This window comes from Otolemur garnettii, unplaced genomic scaffold (genome assembly GCF_000181295.1).
Source record: "Otolemur garnettii isolate 467f Iridium unplaced genomic scaffold, OtoGar3 scaffold00001, whole genome shotgun sequence".
Classification (NCBI taxonomy): Eukaryota; Metazoa; Chordata; class Mammalia; order Primates; family Galagidae; genus Otolemur; species Otolemur garnettii.
The window spans coordinates 8,102,610-8,119,627 of NW_003852396.1; the positions used below are offsets into that span (position 1 = coordinate 8,102,610).

At 35.1% G+C, this 17,018-nt stretch overlaps 1 protein-coding gene across 1 annotated transcript in view; it reads left to right on the forward strand.

The window, feature by feature from the left end:
* The window catches only part of DYNC2H1 (dynein cytoplasmic 2 heavy chain 1), a 267,699-nt gene that overhangs the window by 86,183 nt on the left and 164,498 nt on the right, over positions 1–17,018 (forward strand). Inside the window, exons 49-54 of the mRNA XM_023511235.1 lie at positions 1,181–1,429; positions 1,870–1,978; positions 5,507–5,620; positions 6,526–6,668; positions 10,924–11,008; positions 12,996–13,150. Of these exons, the coding sequence (XP_023367003.1) occupies positions 1,181–1,429; positions 1,870–1,978; positions 5,507–5,620; positions 6,526–6,668; positions 10,924–11,008; positions 12,996–13,150 (855 nt within the window). The remainder of the gene's footprint in view (positions 1–1,180; positions 1,430–1,869; positions 1,979–5,506; positions 5,621–6,525; positions 6,669–10,923; positions 11,009–12,995; positions 13,151–17,018) is intronic.

The window sequence follows — 17,018 nt, forward strand, 5'->3', positions numbered from 1 at the left end:
AAAAAAAAAAATCATAGCTGTGTACATTAATGCAGTCATGGGGTACAGTGTGCTGGTTCTATATATAATCTGAAATATTTTCATCAAACTGGTTAACATAACCTTCATGTCATTTTCTTAGTTACTGTGTTAAGACATTTATATTCTACATTTAGAAAGATTCACATGTACCCAGGGTCCAGATTTCTAAGTGGGTCCCAGAAGATACTGATGCTGCCTGTCCTTGAAGCTTTGGTAGTCCTAGAGAGTTTCTTTTTTTTTTTCTTTTTAAATATTTAGTTAAAGAAAAAGAAACAGTGTTCATATGATTGCTATACAAATTAATGTTTAGATTTAATTTAGTGTGAACTTTATATCAGAAAAAGTTTTTGCATGGTCTGATAAACTGATTTATTTGCTTGAATGGATATTGCAAAGTTTAGGAATTTTTTTTTTTTTTTTTTGCAGTTTTTGGGCAGAGCTGGGTTTGAACCTGCTACCTCTGGCATATGGGGCCAGCACCCTACTCCTTTGAGCCACAGGAGCTACCCGCAAAGTTTGGGAACATTTAAAGTTGTTAAGCATGTGACACCTAAATGTTGTTTCTCCCTTCATGTACTCTATCACACCATCCCCAGTGGAGCATGGTACCTACGTGGGCTTTCAATTCATTCCCAAACAGTGCAAAAGAACAAGCATTCACAGGGCAGCACCTGTGGCTCACAGGAGTGGGGTGCCGGCCCTGTATACTGGAGGTGGTGGGTTCAAACCTAGCCCCAGCCAAAAACTGCAAAAAAAAAATAGAGCAAGCATTCACAAGATTTTTTAAGTATTTGGTTTTTAGAGTTATGGGATTTGTTCATCATTTATATGCATTATTCATAACAACTAATAAAGTTCAAAAGATTTTAAAGTTTTTATAATTTACTATCTCATACTGTTTTTAATTAGTTGTATTAATGTCCAAGAGTAACGGATTTTCATGGGCTTTTGAACTTGTTTGACATTATGTGAGTTTTTCCTTGACAGTTCCAATAAAGCTGGATAACTGAATAAATAAAATCTTGGGTATGAGATGACATGTAGTCACTTATTTTCTTAAGTATATCAAAATATAGTATTTTAATCTAGATAAGTAACATTTTATTATGTAATTAGGGCTTATATTAATTATAAAATATTCTTTGTGATTTTTTTAAAGGGTCTTATTCATTATGGACGAGATAACCAGAATTTAGATATCTTACTTTTCCAAGAAGTCCTGGAGTATATGTCTAGGATAGACAGAGTGCTGAGTTTCCCCGGAGGTTCCCTTCTGTTAGCAGGACGCAGTGGCGTAGGTCGTCGGACCATCACTTCCTTAGTCAGCCATATGCATGGTGCAGTGCTGTTTTCTCCAAAGATTTCCAGGGGATATGAACTGAAGCAGTTCAAAAATGATCTCAAACATGTGAGTTGCTCACTCTTTTTTACTTGGTTGGATTTAAAATCACATTAATTATTCTAAATATCTTTCAAGAGCTTTAGTTCTTCTGACATACAACATAGTTTTTATTTCAATTTTGATTAATATTTTTCACATGATTATTAGAAAATGTCGCACTCCCTTGCACTGGAGCTGGCAGGTTCAAATCCAGCCTGGGCCTGCCAAACAGCAATGACAACCAAAAAATAGCTGGGCATTGTGGCGGGTGCCTATAGTCCCAGCTACTCGAGAGGCGGAGACAAGAGAATCACTTACGCCCAAGAGTTTGAGGTTGCTGTGAGTTATGACACCATGGCACTCTACTGAGGGTGACATAGTGAGACTCTGTCTCAAAAAATATATATATATACATAAACCTTAACTTAAAATGTGCAAAAGCCAATTTTAAATGTTCTGTTTTGTAGGTGCTGCATCTTGCAGGCATTGAAGCACAGCAGGTGGTTTTGCTTCTTGAGGATTACCAGTTTGTGCACCCTACATTTTTGGAGATGATCAACAGTCTTTTGTCCTCAGGCAAGTGAATGGTTTCTATTTAAAAAATACAAATAGTAATGTAGAAATTATTCAATTAAAATTATCTCATGTAAAATTAACTTTGTTTCACAGAGCTTTTGGCATAGTTCCTATACTAAGGTGATAGGAAGTTAAACATGAGTATGGTAGAAGAATTGAGAAACTATGCCTTTAAAACCAAGAATTGAGGAATTATATTAAAATTACTGTTAATATTGAATAGTGATGAATATGCAGAAAAATTGGCCCTCTCATACACTTGTGGTAAATTGTTATCTGTTAGAACTTTTGGAAAAGTTATGAAACAGTACTTATTAAAAATTATACCATCCACTGTGATGTAGCATTCTGTTAGCTGTAGAAATTTAACCCACAGAAATAAAAGACCTAGTATGTAAGAAAATAAGTAGTATAATCTGTAATTGCAGGTATGGCCTTCATATGGGTTAATGAATACAGATATATTTACAGAGCTGGAATATATCTGTATTCATTAACCTAGAAAAATGCACATTCTGCTTCTTTAGTTGAATAGGGCAAATCAAGTAGTAAGTATTCTTATCTTTTAAAAATAGAAATCAACATTATTTTTAAGGAAAAAAGGAACTTATAAGTACTTTAAGTATATATTTGTATAATAGAAAAATATCATTTGAAAGAGGTCTACATTAATCCAAATACTTTCTACAAATTCATGACTAGTGTGTGAGCTTTGTGTATTTATAGTATTTTATGGATTGTAGAAATATTCACTGTTTTGTGTTTTTAAGATATTTATTGTTTGAAAGATGTCTACATTAATCCAAATACTTTCTAGAAATTCATGGCTAGTGTGTATTCATAGCTTTGTATATCTATAGAATTTTATGGATTGTAGAAATATTCATTGTTTTGTGTTTTTAAGATATTTATTGTTTGAAAGATGTCTACATTAATCCAAATACTTTCTAGAAATTCATGGCTAGTGTGTATTCATAGCTTTGTATATCCATAGAATTTTATGGATTGTAGAAATATTCATTGTTTTGTGTTTTTAAGATATTTATTGTTTGAAAATCATCACTTAGATTCTGGCCCACTGATTGGTGTCTCTTTCTCCCCTGCTCCCCCCCACCCGTGCACCACCAAGCGAGCCCTGTGGATTTCTGCTCCCTAGCGTTTCTCAACCCTAACTGTTTGTTAGTATCACCTAGAGAATAAAAAAAAAATTAAAATTACATATTAATTCTCTCTACCACCCTAAACCCACTAAATTAGGATCTCTGGACTCTGTGTGAGGGTAGCATTTAGCCAGTAAGGCTCCTTAACTGATTTTCTGCAACCTGGGTTAAGAACCGTCCTCTCATTCTTGAATAGCTCTTGGGCTTTGCCTTCTCTCCCTGCACGGCTCCCTCCCTTGCCCATTGTGTACTCTGCTGTTGTGTGTGGTATCACTTGACAGCTTTGGTGTTTTCGTGGCGAGGACACCTACACTTTTCCATATTTCTTCCTTTTCTGAAGAATTTGTGAAGTTTATTAGAATCTTGTTATTAGTAATCACTGTTAGTAGCATCAGTTTTAAAGCTGGGCAAAAGCATTTTGTCAGGTGTACAAAATAAACTTTGTTAAAAACTGGCTTGAGGGGCGGCGCCTGTGGCTCAAAGGAGTAGGGTGGTAGCCCCATATGCCGGAGGTGGTGGGTTCAAACCCAGCCCTGGCCAAAAACTGCAAAAAAAACAAACAAACAAAAAAAAAAAAACTGGCTTGAATTGTATGGATGGTTCAATTATGGGAACTTGAGGACAAAGTTATTGTATGGGAACGCATAATCAACTCAATTTTTAACAAATAGTGGTTTTGTATCATTCTAGGCTCTGAGGTAAAATAGTCTTTTCTTCAGAATTTAACAGCTTTGGTTAAAGAAAAGATTTAATTTTAATATGTGGTATCTACGTTAGTACCCAAGTAAGAAATACAGATTAGAACTGTCTAGTAGGCAAGTGGTAGATCAATTTCTGTTAAAGAGTTGAGAGTAAGGGCTTAGTGAATATGGTGGTATAAAGTTGATTTAGGGTGTGGCCATTTTACAGACCAACATCTTTTTGTTTTTAATAAACACATATCTGCATATTGCTTAAGTTGTCACTAGATGGAGACCTTGTTCATTTTGGCTGACTAATAGACCAGATAGGGGTTTTGTTTTTGTTGTTGTTCTGGTTTTGTGTGTGTGTGTGAAAGGAAACCTAATAATTGCTGTTTTAAGATAAATTGTTCTTTATTATCAAGATATAACTGCAAAAATCACAAGTAAAGTTAAATTTTGGCAGTTTCTTTTCACGGAAGTATTCAGTAGGCCTTTGTTTCTTTTTTTTATTTCAAATTCTTATTCCCTAACAAGCATTACATTTAACTGGAGGTCGCAATTGTTGCTAAATTTAGGGAATCAAAAGTATCTTCGTTTGGCTGAAATTTAAAGAGAGAAATATAAAACAGATTTGTGTGTGCATATGTTGAGTACGTATTATGCAAGTTTGGGGGGATTGGGAGTAGTCTAGTGCCTCTTAGTCGACCCTAAGAAAATTAGAGATCAGATTGTGATGAGCCCTGTGTGACTGTGATATTATGGATGTGTAGCAAAGGAATTTTCACTTACTCTTACAGTTTCTTATCAATTGCAAATATATTGGTTTAATTAAGAATCTTGTTGTGCAGAGCCAAGTTTTAAATATTAGATTTATAGTTCTAAACAAGACATGGTCCAGGCCTTCTGTCAAATGTCTGTCTTCTTAATCAATTTTGAGTTGCCTTTCATTATTCTCTCACATAGTACCAGGCCATGTGCTAGATCTCATAATTTTTAGTGCAAGTTCATTTGTTCATTCATTCATTCGTTTATCTAACAAATATTTTTGTTCCAGGTACTTAGGTAAAAATTATTTAGGGATAGATATTGAATGTCATCAAATATTTGTCCTTTGGGAATTTAGATTCTAATAGTGCGGAAGAGAGAAGTGACTAATTATTTTAAATCAAATAAGTGCTAGACAGTGGTAGCTTCAGACAATGTGTGAGAGAGGAAGGGGTGCTTTACTTAACATATGGGTAGTTGGGAAAGGCTTACAGGCATTGCAGCTAGCAAAGTAGCATCTTAAAGGATAAACAGCAATTTATTGGGCAGTAAGATAAGGGGCAACGAGGATCATAGGTATATATTTCAGGAAGAGAAAATGTTTTGTTATATTTATGGAGCATAAAGAATTTAGTTGAGCTAAACACCAGGTCTTTGAGGGTATGGGAAAACAACCTGTAAAAAAGATAGATGGCTAGATTATGAGCTATCTTCCGGCTTGCCTAGGAGTTTGAATTTATCAAATGAAGGGGCTATGGATAGAGATTTGTGAGTCATATAGAGGGAATAGGATTTGAAAGGAAGATTGAATAAGAGCATATTTTTAATACAAAAATAGGAAAGCATCATCTATTGAAATGTTTTGAATTAGTGTAATGGAGCTACGATTAAAAAAAGAAACATGGTATCTTTTTCTATAGGTGAAGTTCCTGGACTCTATACTCTTGAAGAATTAGAACCTTTGCTGTTGCCGCTTAAAGATGAAGCTTCACAGGATGGTTTTTTTGGACCAGTATTCAATTACTTCACGTATAGTAAGTGACATCGAGCTCCTTAATCAATTCAAACACTGGTTTGTGTGAAATAAATGCCATTTAATTTGCCTTACTTTCTCATTAGATTGCAAAGGTATCTTAAATTTTGGATCCATTTGGTAATTTATACTTTTGTTTTTTTTCTGGCGCTTTAGGAAAGTAACACTTAACTAGCTTATAGGCTGGCTTCTAATAAAAACACTCTAGCCCAGTGGTTCTCAACCTTTCTATTGCTGTGACCCTTTAATACATACAGTTCCTCATGTTGTGGTGACTCCCAACTGTAAAATTACGAAGTAGCAACAAAAATAATTTTACGGTTGGGGGTCACCACAATATGAGGAACTGTATAAAAGGGTCACAGCATTAGGAAGGTTGAGAACCACTGCTCTAGCCAGATTACAGCAGAGGGTAATGATGAAAGTATGATAATGTCTTTGGAATATTTACTATGCTTCCTTTGTAAAATTAGTGCCAGTACTACCTCTTATCTTAGGGAACTATTGAAAGATTTAGATTGTGCCAGACTTACAGTTTTTAAAAAAAACTGAAAAAGCTTTTATTAACACAGAAATAGTTTTATGTGCGCTGTAGAAATCTAAAATTGAAATATGTAAAAGATGAGGCAGTGACCACGTCACACAGACACTATTTCACTCATATGCTTCCTAAATGTCCTTTTGAATCTTTTTCTTAACAGGCATACAATACACATTTTTTAAAGTATTTGTTAATGAAATAAAAATCATACCATAATACTGTTTTATTGCTTATCTTTTTAACAAACAGCTCCTACTATTCCATTTCAGAAAATTTTTAATCTCCTAAACCCAGACCATATATAGATTTCCAGATTCTATTGTTATTTTTTAAATTTCCCATGGTTGTAATTTTCTGTTTTTTAGGAATTCAACAGAACTTGCATGTTGTCTTGATAATGGATTCTGCAAATTTAAACTTCATAATAAACTGTGAGAGTAATCCAGCTTTGCATAAGAAATGCCAGGTGTTGTGGATGGAGAGTTGGTCTGATAGCAGTATGAAGAAAGTAAGTTTAACATTTAAATACTAAAATGAAAAAAAAGGTACATTTTATTTTTGAAGTTACTTATTTTCATACCTTTTCTTTGGTCTTAGTTATAATAATATTTTAACTGTGGCACTGAACATTTCCCTTATGTCTGAAATGTAGTGGAATATCTGTAGCTGGCCACCTCCTCTTATATGGTAGATTAGTTGAGTATAGAATTTAAAATTGAGGATTATGTTCTTAATTAGAGACTACAGAAATAATTAAATTTTAAAATTTTATGTCTTTAATTAACTAGCTTTTTATAGGCCAGCCTAGAATAAAAAATCATAGCAACAATTTTAACAATTTAAAAACTTTTATATCAGTTTAAAAAATCTATCATTGCTATGCTGTGTGTTTAGAGGAGGATGAGTTTAAACTGTGAACTCTGCTCTGTCTTAACTGGAAGCCTCTTGTTTTACCTCAGTTGAATAAATAATAATTGTCAACATTGTTCTTTGAATGGTATTCATATTCTTAATCACTTTTATTCTTATAATACAAATACAGATTGATGCTTGTTATAATTCATAGTAAGGAGTATGATTTGAGATAAAAGGTAAGATCTTACGTATGAGATCATATTTTAGTTAGGTTTCAGTAAGTAGATAAAGGAGAGAGAAGATGGAGGCCACATGAATAGAAGGCATTCATTAAACAGTAATATTGGGTGCTTAAAATGTGCCCCTGTTTTATATGTTGGAGATATGTCAAGATTAAACAAAATAGACCAAAATCTCTGCCCTCCTGGAGTTTGGCAGACTTACAATTTTTTTCTTCTTGGGCATATCTGAGGGGACAGCTTAGTACCTTGGACCCCATAAATGCATCAATGTACAAAGTAATGATTTAATACAAAATAATTAATTATTTAAAAAAAGAGCATGCCTGAGGATTTTGAGAATCAACAAGAGGCCACTTTGCCTAGAGCAGAGTAATGAGGGGAAAGTAGCTGGAAATGAAGGGAGAGGAGACCAGTTAGGGTGGGGCTTTGAAAGCCATTACGTGGATAAGGATTTTAGCTTTTCCTGAGAACTTATTTACTTTTGGAGGGTTTTGTGCAAAAATGTTCTGACTTGGATTTTAATGTGATTACTCTGGTTTCTGGGTTAAAGGTAGACTATAGCAGGCAAAGGTAGAAGCAATTATAAACTACAGCAATAATCCAGGTGAGAGAAAAGGCTGGCCTGGGTTAAGGAGATAGTGGTGAGGAGGTGAGAAGGGGGTGGATTCTGGATACAGTTTGTGCTAGAAACAACAGGATTTGCTGACAGATTGTAATAAGGTATAAGAAAAAGCATGGAGTCCAGGATACTTCCACTATTTTGGCTTGAGCAACTGAAAGATAAAATGACCATCAACAGAGATGGGGAGACTCTAAAAAGAGCATATTCAGAGGCTAATATAAGGCCTTCACTTTTAGATGTATTAAATGTGAGATGCCAGATATCTGTGTTGCAAAGTTGGATATATGAGTCTGTAGTTTGTTGGTCAGGCATAAAGGCAAAAATTGGAGAATTACCAGCATATAGGGTGGTATTTAAAGCTGTGAGACTGAATGATGTCACCAAGGGAGTGAATGTCGACAAAAGATACTAGAGATCCAAGGACTGAACACCAAGGCACTTCAGCGTTAAGAAGTTGGAGAGATAAAGAGGAAGAACCATATCAAAGGAATTGAGAAGGAGCTATTAGGGAAATAGGAAGAAAACTAGGAGAGCATAATATTCTGGAAACCAAGGGAAGATAGCTTTTCCAAGGAGAGAGGACTGATAAACTATGGCACATGAAAGTAGGTGAGGACTGGGAATTGATCATGGGATTTAGCAACACAGAGGTCATTGGTGATTTTGGTAAAGCAGTTGCGATTAATAGTGGGAAGGCCATATTGGAGTATGTTTCAGAAAGAATAAGATTGGAAACAGTGGTGGTGCCTGTAACTCAGTAGGTAGGGGGCCAGCCACATGCACCGAGGATGGTGGGTTCAAACCTGGCCTGCACCAGCTAAAAAACAATGATGGGCAGCGCCTGTGGCTCAGTGTGCAGGGCGCCAGCCCCATATACTGAGGGTGGCAGTTCAAACCTGGCCCCAGCCAAATTGCAACAAAAATATAGTCGGGCATTGTGGCTGGCGCCTGTAGTCCCAGCTACTTGGGAGGCTGAGGCAAGAGAATAATCACCCAAGCCCAGGAGTTGGAGGTTGCTGTGAGCTGTGACAGCATAGCACTCTATGAAGGGCGATAAAGTGAGACTATGTCTCCCCCCCAAAAAAAAATGACAACAACAACAACAAAGAGATTGAAAACAGTGATATGGTCAGCTCTTTTGAGGAATTTTATTTAAGGGGGAAGAGAGAAATAGATCAGCAATTAGAGGAAGTGGTGGTAAAAAATAGTTTTATTTTTTTAGGAGACAAACTATAGCATGTTCATATGCTATTGGGATTGATTTGGTGGAGAAGCAAATAATATCTATCGTGATATCATTGAGTAGTGGACAGGAGATCAGCCTAGTGCACAAGTGGAAGAATCGAGTATTGGCTTTTCCCTGGAAAATGGGTCAGCCCATTTATTATTAATCATCCATAATAATAGGAAGAAAAGACAAGTAGAGGGATACAGGTCTAGGTAGGGGGCAGTGTGTTACTGGAAAGTTTTAGATATTCTCTTCTAATTGTTTCTATTGTGTCAGTGAAAAAGGCAGTAAAATTATCAGTTGAGAGGAGGTTTTGAAGGTTTGAAGAGATACTACAAAATGTGGGAAATAGTCATTTGTAAGAGTGAAAGTGTTGGGCGAATGGAGGATGTAAGCTAGGTAGCATTGCTTCACTTGAGATTGGTGGTCATGAAGTTCAGCTAAGGCCAGTCAACACAGTGTATCCTTTTTCTCAAGCCATATGTGCATTTATGGGTGTAGACCTAGAGTCGGTGATAACATGGATTTAACCAGCACTGAGGCTTTGCTGCTTGAGTATGTCAAAATAATGAAGGCAAGGGAGTTGAGAATATTTATAAGAATGTAATTACTGTTATTTGCCTTGGAATTTAAGTTGGTAAGATGGCAAATTAGGATAGGAAGGTGATGAATGACAGTGAAAAGGTAGATGATTTAGTAGATTAGTAGAGTTTTAGGATTAATTGATTAAGAAGGAAACTGGGGAGATGAGTATAGGAGAGGAAGAGTAGGATGTTCCAAAGTCAGATTACGGAAGGATTTCACCAATGACAAGGTCTCAGGATATGGCTGTGGGGTGTGTGGCTGATAAAAGCTGTGGTGGATAACATAAGGAAACAGTCTATAGAATTGAGAGGCTAGCTAGGATCTTAGAAGGATTATCTATAATGGGTATTGAAATCATTAAGAAAATAAGACAGGAATTGTATTGGAGAGAGTGACAGTGAGCCAACAACTAAAGGTATTTGTAGAGGAAAGACATGGTTGGACTGGTAGGTACCTGCAACAAGAAGGGTTAGAAATTGCTATAGTCTGATAATTTAGGATTTAAGTTTGGGGAGTCTAGTGAGGATGGTCTTGAAATAGCAAAGGAGTGCAGGAGGACACTGCCCCACCTGCATGCAGACCCAGTGGTTCAAGGATATAATATTTGAGAGTTATCAATTATGAAATTATTAATTATGAAACTATTTTAATTTAGTTTTATTTATTTCTTATTTGAGAAAGCAAGAATCTTTACTTTTATTATTTTTTTTAGTTTTTTTTTTTTTTTTGTAGTTTTTGGCCGGGGCCAGGTTTGAACCCGCCACTTCCAGTATATGGGGCCGGTGCCCTACTCCTTTAAGCCACAGGTGCTGCCCCAGAATCTTTGCTTTTATACTGGACTATGAAAGCATTTTATTGTTTGATGTCAAACATTTTATTTTTATTATTATATGACATATAAGTGCCATTATGGTTATTTTCTAATTCAATACAAATTCTAATTGCCTTCATTTTGTACAGCCTAGTCATTTCCAAATGAAATATTAGAGCTTTAATCCAAATTCCATTAACTTGTAATTAGTTATTTGTTGGTATATGTCAAAGTATTGTCTATGAAACAATGTCTTCTAAAGATTGACATAGTATTTTTTTCTCTTAGTCTGGAAAGAATATTGAAGAATAATGCAATTTATACTATCTTTTTTGTTAAAGGTTTTTAATCTCTGCTATTGGATTTACTTGAACTTTTCACATTGATTTGAGTTTTAAAGAAATGCTTTTCATGTTTTAGATACCTGAAATGTTATTCAGTGAAATGGGTGGTGAAGAAAAATATAATGACAAAAAAAGAAAAGAAGAAAAGAAAAAAAGTTCAGGTAGTATTTTAAGGAATTCAATGTTATTTGATTTTTAATCTATGAAATAATTGCCATTTTTCTAATGTGATAGATCCATTAATGATTCATGGTGGTGATGAGTTTGAGTAATGCTAAATTGTGACAAAATTTGATTTCTTCTGATACAAACTAACTTTTGAAAACATTATTATTTTTAATGTTTCTATCATTTAATATAGAACCCAAAGAAGATCTACTGCTTGAATTTAAGAAATTTAAAAATTATTTTTCTGAACCAGGTGATTTGAAGGGCCTACTTCCATTGTTTAGAGTTTGGCTAGTAGTCTAAACTTCCACATTAGCTGATTACTTAGGGGTGTTGCAGAACTCAATGTCTCTATGAAAAGCTTTCGTGATATTCTTTGAATACAGACATAAAATTTTTGTAACTATAATATTCTCATCATTTTATCCAACTTTAAGTTAATTTTTTAATGTGTTCTTTATTTTTCTTTATACCATAGCTTATTCATTCATTTATCTAATCATCAGGTATTTATTGAGATTGTTATATGTTAGGTACTTAGTGATGATTTAAGTAGCTCAAACTGTAGTGATAGCATGAATTATGTTAAATATAAACATTAAGCTCTACTACAGAAAGATAAGTGATAGTAAAAGTTTATATGAAGTATGCTGGATAGCGAAACTTCTATTGTCTATTGTAAGAAATAGACATTTTCTTCAAAGGCAGCTTGGCAATGGCATTCTGATCAGAGAATGGGAAAGGATTGAAACACACATTTTTGTGAGACTATAAATAACCTAAAATGTATATAAATAAATAGAGTGCTAGATGAAGAGGAAAAGGTTAGCAGTTTCAGGTAATGGAGAGCCTTCCATGTTATGTTGAGTTTGGATTCTAACTTGTGGGTTACATAATGTTATTTAGACGTGTTTTAGAAACAGAAATCTCTTGGTTCATCTCTTTCTTCAGTTATTGGAAAACAGATTGATACAGGGAGAATCTGAAAGCAATTAGACTACTTTAAAAGTCTGTTGCAGTAATCTAAGAGAGACATTTTGAAGGCCTGAGTCAAGGAAGAGGTAGTGAAAATGGAGAGGAAGGACCAGACTTGGGGGATATTAAGAGGTAATCTTAATTGATCATGTAATGGTTGTGGCATGCAAGAAGGAGGAGTCAAGGATGTTTCTGGCTTGTTTCTGGTGTAGGAAATTCATTAGAGGCTAATTTCATTCACATGAAGCATAGGAAGTACAGAGGAAAACTGAGTCAGAGAGAGGAAGATAGTGTGTATGATCATGGATATATTGAATCTAGTGTGAACTTATTCTTAACTTTTTGTCCTCTGAAGTCCTTTTTCTCCCTGTATCAAATGGAAGTGGATACATGTTATTTCGTTTGTTATTTCTTTTCTATGTAAGCAGCTTTTATTGAGCTCACTTTTGTTACTGTACATGTGTCATGTAGTTCCAATTTATTTGTATGTTGTGACAATGTGTCTATATATCTTTCTTACAGCAATAGAACTGTTCATGGGAAGTGTATAACAGAAAGAAGAGAGATTGCTGAAACTAGATAATCCAAAATTCACAAGGAAGATGAGAGCTGTGAATACTGTGTTTCCCCGAAAATAAGACACTGTCATATTTATTTTTTCTCAAGAAGACACACTAGGGCTTATTTTCGGGGGATGTCTTCCTCTCTGTGCAGAAATGCATGGCGTGGCTATGCAGATACGCTGCATCACTAGGTCTTATTATCAGGGTAGGGCTTATATTTAACAAATGCATAGCAATCCTGGTCGGGCTTATTTGGGGGGTAGGTCTTATTTTCAGGGAAACATGGTAGATGTCTACGAATGCCTGGGCATCTTTCAGCAAAGATGATATTTCCTATTTATAATGCTATGGAGTAGAAATATCGAGAATATAATAACTATAGTTAAAAATATTTGTTAATCATGCATGTATTAACTCATTTTTATTTTCTATCTTTTTCTAGTTGATCCTGATTTTCTAAAATCATTTTTATTAATCCACGAGTCTTGTAAAGCACATGGTGCTACGCCAAGCCGATATATGACCTTTTTACATATGTATTCTGCCATTAGTAACAGTAAGAGAAAGGAATTATTAAAAAGACAAAGTCATTTGCAGGTACGTAGTATTGGCATACTATTTAATATTTTTCAACTATTTTATCTTGATATAGGAAACAAGGGTTATATAAATCACAATGCCATGTTGCCTGTAGCATATATATGGTGTAAATAATAATGCACTGTATTGAAAGACTTGGAAGATAGTCTCAATTCCCTCTTTATTTTGCCTACAAGATTATAATAATGGTTTTTATTTTTTTGATTCAATAATTATTCCTTTTCTTTACCAGCTGATGTTTATGTGGTTTTGATAGATTATGGTACTGCCTTTAAGAGTCTTTTTCACCTGAAGGCATTTTTGGAAATAGAAAATTCCTATTATTAATTAAGCACAACCTCCAGGATTATACTTTATAATAACCTTTAAAAGTAAAATTTCATTTTATTATATAAAGTCAACATTTCATGTCACTCCGCTTAACATTCTGAACAGTTTTTTTCCCTGTCTTTATCTACTTACAGAGCTTTAACTTAAATGTGACCCCAGAATACCAGCTTCTGGATTCTAAGTTGTCAGAGAACATTTCCCCTAACATTCTAGCTTGTTAAGGAGATAAACGGGCTCGGCACCTGTGGCTCAACCGGCTAAGGCGCCAGCCACGTACACCTAAGGTGGCGGGTTCGAATCCCCAGCCCGGACCCGCCAAAACAACAATGATGGCTGCAACCAAAAAATAGCCGGGCGTTGTGGCGGTCACCTGTGGTCCCAGCTACTTGGGAGGCTGAGGCAGGAGACTCGCTTGAGCCCAGGAGTTGGAGGTTGCTGTGAGCTGTGATGCCACGGCACTCTGCCCAGGGGGACAGCTTGAGGGTCCATCTCAAAAAAAAAAAAAAAAGGAGATAAACGAGGCTCCATCTTAATTGAAATGATTACCTTTATCCTTTCTGATTAACGATTTACTTTCATGCGTATTGAGCCACTAATTACATATGCTTTTAGAACAGTTAATTTCCTGATTTAGAGTCTCCACAGTGCTTTGGAAAATTACTTAAACTTACTGAATAGCAGCTTACTTGGGTCCATGGCAGTTGTACGTGGACATGAATTTTATGTACTAGATAAAATTCATACATAAGAACCAAGCTTGATACCTGTCCTCTATGTTGGGTGCACAGTAACTATTGGGTACATTCCCATTTTGCCATAATTATCTCCCAAATCTTCTGATTTTTTTTAGTGACCAAAACCAAATTCATAGAAAAAATTGTCCTTTTGTCCAATCTTTGGATTATTCATGGGCAGTGGGATGGGTACCATAATAGTTAGGGTCAAGTGCCCACCCATACAGTAACTAAGGCATTTTGAATGGCAGCATGCCAGTGTCATATGTGAGGCAGTCTCTAAAATGAAAGGCGAGTGCTGAACAAACAAAACCAAGTCATGGCTACTGTAAAAAAGAGTGACCTTGGAGTCCTTTGTGTAGTCAATGAGACTAAAAAGTGGAAAAGGGTCACTGGATTTTCTCATTCCATTTTCTCTCTCATTTAATGCAATGAGTAAAAAGCGTTTAAACCTGGCATTTAAAGTCATCAAATATATCTTGATCTGTTAAGCTTTTCTGTGATGCTTTTTATTTAAGTTTCATGACTTTATTTTTAAATTTTTTATTGGTACATAATATTTACACATATATATGAGGTTCGTGTGATATTTTGTTACCTGCATCGAATGTGTAATGATCAAGTCAGGGTATTTGAAGTATCCATCACCTCGAGTATTTGTTCTGTGTGTTGGGGATACTTCAAGTCCTCTCTTCTAGCTGTTTTGAAATATATAATAAATATATAGTAAACTGTAGTCTCTGAGCTCTGTTAGCGAACATTAGAACTTACTCCTTCTGTCCAATTGTATGTTTGTACCCATTAACCAATCTTTTTACCAAACCCAACTCCCCAGCCATTGGTATCTGTCATTTTATTCCCTCTATGCAATTAACTTTCTTAGCTCTCATGTATGAGTGAGAACATGCGATATTTATCTTTGTGTGCTTGGCTTCACTTAACATAATGACCTCCAGTGGCATCCGTGTTGCTACAAGTGACATAATATTATTCTTTTTTATGGCTGAAAGACATTCCATTGTGTTTGTATACCACAATTTCTTTATCCGTCCATCTATTGGTAGACACAGCTTGATTTTAGGCCTTTGCTATTGTAAATTGTGCTGCAGTAAACATGAGGGTGCAGATGTCTTTTTGTTTTACTGATTTCTTTTACTTTAGATAAATACCCCATCGTGGGATGGCTGGATCACATGGGCTTCCTCTTTTAGTTTTTTGAGAAATCTCCATACTGTTTTCCACAGAGATTTCACTAGTTTATATTCCCACCAATATTGTATAGATGTTTCCTTTCCTCTGCATCCTTGCCAGAGTTTGTTATTTTTTGACTTTTGTGAAGTAGCTATTTCCACTATGTTAAAATGATGTCTTGTGGGTTTTGATGTGCAATTCCCTGATTATTAGGGATGTTGCATGTTTTTTTATGTGTTCATTGGATATTTATATGTCTTTTGAGAAATGTCTATTCAGAATCAACTTTTTAATTGGATGATTTGTTTTTTGTTGTTGAATTGTTTGAGTTTTTTGTATATTCTGGTTATTAGTCCTTTGTTGGATGAATAGTTTGCAAATATAGGGTGTCCCTAATGTTTGTGTGTAGTTTAAAATAGTAAACTATTTTAACTGTTTTAAGATATAAACTATTTTAAATTGCACATAAACTTTATGAGCACCCTGTATTTTCTCCCATTCAAAGGCTGTCTCTTTACTCTGTTGATAGTTTCTTTTGCTGTGCAGAAACTTTGAATTAAATATAGTCCATTTGTTTATTTCTTACATTGCCTATGCTGTTACAGCCTTATCAATAAAATTTTCACCTATATCATTGTGCTACAGTATTTCCCTTATGTTTTATAGTTTTAACTCTTACATTTAAGTCTTTTATCCATTTAAGTTGATTTATGTATATGGTGGAAAATAGGGGTATAGTTTAATTCTTCTGCATATGTTTATCCAGTTTCCCAACTGAACACAATAAACGACATTTATTGAAGAAGTTATCCTTTCCTTAATATATATTCTTGGAGTTTATCAAAAATCAGTTGGCTGTAAATACATGAATTTATTTCTGGGTTCTTTATTTTGTTCTATTTGTCTGTGTTTCTGTTTTTATACTAGGATCATGCTATTTTAGTTCTTAGAGCTTTGGTAGTGTATTTTGAGATTAGGTAGTGTGATGCTTCTAGCTTTTTCTTTATGCTCAGATTGCTTTTGCTATTCAGACTCTGTTTTGGGTTCTGTACTAATTGTGGGCTTTTTTCTATTTCTGTGAAGAATGTCATTGGTATTTTGGTAGGATTGCCCCGATTCTGTAGATTGGTCATTATAACAATATTCTTCTGATCTATGACCATGAGCTGTCTTACCATGTCATTGCATCTTCTTCAATTTCTTACATCAGTATTTTTTAGTCTTTTACTCATCTCAATTTATTTTTAGGCATTCCATTTTATTTTTTTATTTAGTGGCTATTGTAAGGTGTATTGCCTTTCAGATTTATTTTTCACCTAGTTTATTGGTGTATAGAAACACTACTAATTTTTACACATTAATTTTGTAATCTACAACTGCTCTAATGGAGAAGGGCAATGACAGTGGGCATGGCTAGGGCTGTCAGTACTCTGATGGAGAGGGGCAGTGACAGTGAGCATGGCTAGGCTTGTCAGTACTCTGATGGAGAGGGGCAGTGACAGTGAGCATGGCTAGGCTTGTCAGTACTCTGATGGAGAGGGGCGGTGACAGTGGGCATGGCCAGGCCTGTCGGTACTCTGATGGAGAGGGGCGGTGACAGTGGGCATGGC